Raw genomic sequence first — 7,420 nt, 5'->3', positions numbered from 1 at the left:
ACAACCAAGTCCTTGGGACAGAATGCAGGGAGACAGATAGTAAAATGAATAGACAGGGTAGAGGACAAAAGGGGAAATTCTTCATTTACCAGAGCTCAGAGGTTAGAGCATTGGCTAAACCCAGGGTTGAGAGCTCAATCCTTGAGGGGGTCATTTAGGGGTCTGGGGCAAATGGATTTAAAAAAAAATTTGTCAGGGATGGTGATAGGTCCTGCTGTAAGTGTAGGGGAATGACTTACTCTTGAGGTCCCTTCCAGCTCTCTGAGGCGTGTATGTATGTATGTATGTATGTATACATACTCTCACCAGCATAAATTCCACACACCAGCTTTTACAAAACTGAAGTTTGTGGTTACACTGATTGAGATCCTGCACTTTAACTCTTTTTGGTGTTAAGGGATAATGGCAACTAAGGGAACCCACTGAAAGCTTCACATTCAACTTCAGCCCCCTTCTCTCCCTGCCAGTCACTCAGCCCTGCTCTGAAGTCACCTGTCATGGCAGCATATTTTGGAGGGTGGTAATAACAGAAGGTTCACTTACACTGCGAGAATGGAATATACATCTTGTGAAGGAAAGTAAATTAAAACCAGCCATTCAAGTTTGTTGTGGGGCAGAGAAAAATATTTAACTCTGCCCTAGAACTAAGGAATAGGTGTGCAGGTTTTGTAGCAGCTTCCAACTTTGGAATTTCTATACAGACTATAATGGAAATAAATAGAGATATTTAGCTTTCTTCAGCTCAGACATTTATTGTGATCCAGTGCTGTAACTAGTCAATTTTGTGCTTGAGGCAAGAATATAAAATTTTGCCCCCTCATGTTTATATATTCATAGTACTTATTTCACAGAGGGAAAATAGATAAATAATAAATAATGGTAATAATACCACAATGTTTATTTATTATAGTTATGAGTTTTGCTTAAACAATTAATACATATAAGAGATACACATAATCTATATATTAATACATATAATTATAAATATCACCATGTCAGGTACCATTATGTATTTGTTTATAATCATACTTTGCACACTTTTAACCAGGCAAACTCATCAATAACCGCATAGCTATTATTATTATTCGCTATCTTGTGTTCTATTGATAAAAAGGACATATTTGCTAATCTCTCCTGACCTGTGGATGTTTGAAGTTAGTTCTTAATTTTAGTTTACTAAACCTTCTTTTGCAAAAAGCCACAGTCACAGGCAAGCAGAGAAATATTCACAGGGCAATTTCCAACTTTGGATAAGATTCAGCTGGATAATATTCATGAATTAACGTTTCATATCCTCTCCTGATGAATTTTCGTCATTTAAGATTCTGTGCCCCAGAAGGTTGTTTCTGTTTCGAATTCATCACGTGGGGCCTTTCGTCCTTGGCGCTGGTAGGGATGCTGATGTGGCATGAGTGAAGTTAACTTAGCTGTCTTAAAATAATTAATTTTCTATATTATTTTTGCACCCACTCAACTATGCACCCCAGGCAAGTGCCTCATTTGCCATGCCCTTGTTAGGGCACAGCTGTGACCCCTCATATTGTCTGTCACTATGTCTCTGAAGTGCACAGACTCACAACTCAGACCTTTTCACAGATCACGCTTTTAAAGGTGAGCTGAAATGATTTTCCATAAAAACCTGGGTTTGCCCCATTTTTAGCTTCTTTGTGTATAAAACAGCTGGAGAATCTACCGAAAAGACATATTGTTAGTATTCCATATCATAAATTAAGAGAGACGTTGAATCCTTGACAAAGACACCCTTACTCTAAAATGAAAAAGAACTACTCAATTTAAATAGGTATTTATGAACCTGCACAGCCCAGAAGACTTGTATACAGTTAGACTAGACATTCCTTTTTCTTAAGATTGCTTAACTTTCCATCTCTAGATCTGCTTGATATTATCCTTTCAATAGCTCTCAAGTCACCATAGAATCTCCCAGTCTAGACAGCACAGGAATTTCTAATGTAATTCACAAAGTTGTTTTGGAAGTCACCTTTAAGAAAATAAACTGATGGTTTATGGAACCTATACCTGTAACTGCACATCTCTGTAATAAGGTAGCAGAAGAACTTCAACTCTTTAAACTGTTGTACATCTTCCAAAGTCAATGTTCTCTCTTATTTACCTATCTCCTAAGCCTTTGCTGACCGTGATACTGATTCATTTGTTGAGACAAAGTCCAATTCAAAATACAGACACAAAACAGTCTGGGATTTGGATGCAAGTAAAAATTAAGTGTTCCTCCACTGAATAAGACAAATAATTTTTTGAACATTTGCTATCTTTGCTTCCAGTAACTTCATCATCTCACGTTGTGTTGTACATAACAGTGGCTTTCTGTTCTTTAATTTGAAGATCTTCCAATACAACTTTTTTCTTATCCTACAAGAATTGAATCAGCTCACCAAACTTGGCTTCAATGTTCTCCTTTAATTGTTTTTTCTGCACCTGTTGGGAGGATACAACAAACAGTTTTTCAATGCACCTTTTAAAATTCAACACTAAAGTGAATCTTCTATGGGCTCCCCTTTACCAGTCTCTTCTGAAAATGAAGAACAGCAGAAGTTTAATGTTTCACGTTTGGCATTTCTGAACATTGGAACTGTAAAAACCTTCTAAACAGCGGAATGTGATTTGTGGTTGTACTCTGAAAACTGAATCTAGTGGGGGCATCCAAAATTTGCTCTCTCACCCAAATTTCCAGGTTCCACAGATATTTAAAATCTTGAAAATAAATATTTTCAACAGCAAGCACCTTCAATGCAATGAGTTAAAACTAGGAGCCTGTCCCCCATCATGAAAGAGCTGAAGCCCAAAGCCTGAGCCCCAACTGCCTTTGAGAAACTTTAGCAACAGCCTGATCCTCCAGCATTTGTGCCAGTGAAGTGAGCAGGGCCCAACCCTTGCTGGCTGCCCAGGAGGCTGCAGTTGCAGGAAAAGGCCCAGTGAGCTACATTTGCAAAATACTACCCTAAAGTTCCCCACCACTGTTACTGACACAGCCCCAGTGCTGCTCGTGATGGTGGGCAGGGTACTGGGATCTGTTTGTGCTTTTACCATGGTGACCCCAGACTTGCTCTCAGCAGAGTCAGTCAATGTATTGGTACCAGCATGACTGACTTCTGGCAAGCTAGGAGGCAGAAAGCCCTTCCCCCTCTACAGCTACCAACAGCCCCTCTGTACAAATAACATGTAGATCACAATACGTGGTGAGGCCAAACCAAAGATGGATGCTCTCGGCAGCCTATTCCCCTGCAAATTCATGTTACACCAAATGCCACAATCATTCATGACTCCACAGCAATAAATCCCCTTCCACAACCCAGCTCACGACACAAGTGAAGACCGTGGTAGTTCAGCACTGGTGTTGGTCATGGCTTCTGGCGTGAACGTTTCCAGAGTTTTCCATGGCTACCATGGTGACCTCTGAAAAGCCAGTGATTTGAATGAGACACACGACAGGGACTTCTAATGTTGCAGTCTGTCCCCTCCCTTGGCTTTTGTTATTTTCTCTTCTAAGCCGGGGATCTAATGGGTGTCAAACCATCCAGGCCGCAGCCCAGAGTCATCCACAGAGTAAGGCAAATCACTCTGGGGAGCCCTGTGCTCCAGGGCTGGAGTAGCTACCAGCAAGCCCCTCCCCACCCCAGCACCTCCTGCCTGCTGGTGGGACCAACCAATCAGTGCCTCTCCTCCCTTCCAGTACCTACCACAGATCATCTGTTTCCCAACATCCGGAGGTATTGGGGATGGAGGGGACGGGAGCAAGGGCATAGAGCTCACAGGGAGGGCAAAACTGGGCAGGGAGGAGGCAGAGACAGAGGGGACCTTGGGGAAAGGGTGGGGTGTGGGAGGGGCTTGGACAAAGCCAGAGGGGGAGCACCTGTCAGCAGAAGAAACTCAGTGTCTAAATCCCCGGCCCTGCAACCCTCTATGGATAGCCCTACCTCAGGCTATACCAGTGACACTCCGACTATGGCTCTCGAATTGCAGGTGGCTCTTTAACGTGCCTCTTGCAGCTCTTTGAAGCACATGATATTAAAACACTGTGTGATTTAGTCATTAACCAACCTCTGTTACTAAGAATCAGGCAGCTTTTACTATGTCATTACTCAATTAAGCAATCAACTGGCAGGAAGTTATTAACTTATTTCCTGTGGGAATATATATGTAACCCTTCTATTAATGCCAGATGCCTGCCAGAAGGGCCGGGTTCAATTTCTGTGGGGTTTTCCTGTCAAGGATACAACCAACCGGCTTGAGCCCCCACCCAGTGGCCCGGGACAATTTCACCCCTGTGCTGGGTGCCTGTAAGGCGGTTCTCTCCCCCTCGCAAGCACAGAGTTTGAGATAGAAATGGCTTGTTTGATGACCATAACCTACCCCAAGGTTACAGTGACAGATGCAGTATATCTAAGCAAAGAAGAGACAAACCCCTTTACCAAGATACCATCCCCATATGCAGTAGAACCAAGTCTCTTGCTGGGGCTCTTGGCCCTTTACCCCACACACAGTTACAGGGTGTACCTCCCGCAGTGCAGTCCCAAACCCAGAGCCCACAGATACATCACCAGGGCAGTACTAGCTGTCCACTTGTCTGCACCTCCCCTTGCTGCCACTGGCCGCCTGCCAGTCGCCATCATCCGCTGCTCCTCCTACCAGCCACCTGCCAGTCTGCCACCGCTCCTACTGGCTGCCTACCAGTCACCATCATCATGCCCAACCCCACTGCTTGGGATCACCCTGAGGCAGAACCCTATGATTTCAGCTCTGTGTGGCTTCAGCCGCCACTCTGTGATTTCAGCTCTTGATATCTCTAGAGTGGGGTTTCACAAACACCTTTGTATCCAGCTCTACCTTTTAACAGGCGGGGAACATTAGTCAAGCCAGTCTTATAGCTACATGGCCAAGCCATAGGCAGGGCAACAGCACTCAGCAAGCTGGCTCAACCAGTACCCCTCCCCCTTCTCCTTTACAATACTTCAAACCAGGGAGCCCTGTGTAATCAATGTCTTACACAGCTATGGCGACTGCCCTGTCCCCCACAACAACCCAGAGCATTAGTGAGATCTCACAACTCCCGCACTAAGTGTCAGCTTAAATTGTGATTTTACAACTACTTGTTTACAATAGACCAAATCTCATGGCTTACTTGCTACCCATTAGGCTTTGCCTGAAAAGGTATTACACATGCACACCTTTGCATTCTTATGCAAATGAGCTCTGGGAGACACATTCCTCCCAGCCTCAGTATCACACCTGCAGCCCTTTGCATTCTTATGCAGATGACCTCTGGGAGACACATTCCTCCCAGCCTTCAGCAGCATTGCCTTCCTTCTGCCACATTCCCTACATATATATATATATATATATACACACACACACTAAATATTTCCCATCATTCACACTACTCAGGCTCCTTTAGCTAATGTCAACTGCTGAACTGGCTCCTGAATGGCAGAAGTGTGAGTATCACTGGGCTGGGCTGTCTCAGGGAGGTTAACACATACCCATCTGTCCCTGCCTGCTTGTCTGAGGCTTCCTCAGCTGAGCCTCCTGCTGTGGAAAAGACATGGTCTGTCCAATAGACCTCACTTACAGCTCCCCAGGATTCCTCTTGGCTGAACAGCTGTGAACGTGGCTATCCATTTCTACTGGTTGGAGATAGGATGTCAACTTTGGCCTAAGATAGTAACCGGGCAGCCCCATGCCTCTACTCCTAGCCTCTTTGATGTTTCTTTGGTCTGCTCTTTATCTGTCTTTGGCCAGGGAGGGGAAGGATGGTGTAAAAGCACTGCAGCGTTGTGAGTGAGAGAAAACACTGTGGTTGCGACCCATTTGACGGTATTAATCATAGTAAGGTAATGACAGCAGTAGAATATGGTTAACCTCACCCTCACAACTTCGGAAAGGTGCAAGGGACAAAACTGATTTGGGAAGCCAAGTTTTCCCAGTGCTGTTCAGTTAAGAAAAACATTTACAAACAGAAGCCTGCCTGCAATCGTAGACAAGAAGCCTAGAGCACAGCTCTAGCCCCAGACTGCAAACTAATATCTAAAATAATCCTATAACCACAATATGAGAGTATCAGAGGGGTAGCCGTGCTAGTCCGTGTTTTCAAAAACAACAAGAAGCCCTGTGGCACCCTATAGACTAATGGATATTTTGCAGCATAAGCTTTCATGGGCAAAGACCTGCTTCATCACATGCAAGAGCTTAGGCTTCAAAATATCTGTTAGTCTATAAGGTGCCCCATGACTTCTTGTGTTCGAATATGACAGAATATAACGAAAGACAAACCTCTCATTCTCTGTTAGAACTCTGTGCCTTCAGTTACAGTTTTCACATCAACTTTTTTTTTTCAAAAGCCACCCCTAGTTATTCAGGATGCAAATTGGTGGATGTGCGAATCGTGCCCTGTTTGTCGGCCTTCAGGTTTCAGTGTAAAGGAAATAGCCATTGTGGGAAACGTGAAAGGTGTGCATTCGCCCAGGAACTGTATAAATGTGCAGTACTAGTGCCACCCAGTGGACAGTTATGCTAATCACCATCTTAGGAAAAAGGCCAGATTCTGCTTTCCTGTGCACATGTGGAATTCCCACTGCAGTTAGTGGGAGTCATAGGCGTACATCCGAAGGCAGAGTTGAGCTCTCTATGAAGAAGCGTTGCTCTTGGGTGCTAGTGTGTCTCTCACTGACTTGGTGGTTGGGATATGTGAAAAAGATTGGATTTCTAATGGCTTTATATATTAGTCCTAATTCAGCTCTGGCTTAAGCAGATTCTGCACCAGTGAAGCCGAGCCTAACTGCAACGCTGAAATTGCCTGACTTGTGCAAAGTAGGTGTAGCCTATACAAAATAGAAATGTGGACAAACTGCTGCACAAAGAATAGCACAAACATGAAAGGACAAACTCAGACAAGCTAAGGCAAACATTAATTACAGGTGGCAAGGAACATAAACAGCAATAAGAGGAGGGTCTATAAATACAGAAGGAGCAAGAGAAAGATGAAATGTAGGTCGTCTGCTTAGAAGGGGAGGAGTGCTAATAATTGGTGAACAAATACTTAATACAGGCAATAAGAGGGAAGGAATACAAGTCAGAAGAAGGAAAGAACCGATTAAAGAAGGAGCTAGTTGAACTAATCTCAGAACAATTATTGATTACCTTTGATAGAGCATGGAGGACAAGCTAGGTCCCAGAGGACAGGCTAGGTTCCAGAGGTCCAAAGAACAGAAAATATGGTACTTAAGAAGAGGAGGACCAGGAGTATGATAGACCCTCACCCTAGCTTCAGTACTTGGAAAATTACTGGAACAAGTTATTAAGTAGTCAGTTTGTAAGCATCTAGAGGACAAGTTTAGAAAAAATAGCCCATGTGGCTCTGTCAAGAATATATCACATCAAACCAGAC

At 43.8% G+C, this 7,420-nt stretch overlaps 1 protein-coding gene across 1 annotated transcript in view; it reads right to left on the bottom strand.

Annotated features, from left to right (window-relative positions):
- Positions 1-2,236: 2,236 nt before the first annotated feature.
- FREM2 (FRAS1 related extracellular matrix 2) overlaps positions 2,237-7,420 on the bottom strand; it is a 208,271-nt gene continuing 203,087 nt past the window's right edge. Inside the window, exon 23 of the mRNA XM_074987027.1 lies at positions 2,237-2,454. Within this exon, the coding sequence (XP_074843128.1) occupies positions 2,389-2,454 (66 nt within the window). The 3' untranslated portion in view covers positions 2,237-2,388. The remainder of the gene's footprint in view (positions 2,455-7,420) is intronic.

This window comes from Carettochelys insculpta, chromosome 1 (assembly GCF_033958435.1).
Source record: "Carettochelys insculpta isolate YL-2023 chromosome 1, ASM3395843v1, whole genome shotgun sequence".
NCBI classification, from domain to species: domain Eukaryota; kingdom Metazoa; phylum Chordata; order Testudines; family Carettochelyidae; genus Carettochelys; species Carettochelys insculpta.
Note: the sequence above shows the minus strand (reverse complement) of the source record. Positions and strands in the feature narration are given on the sequence as shown.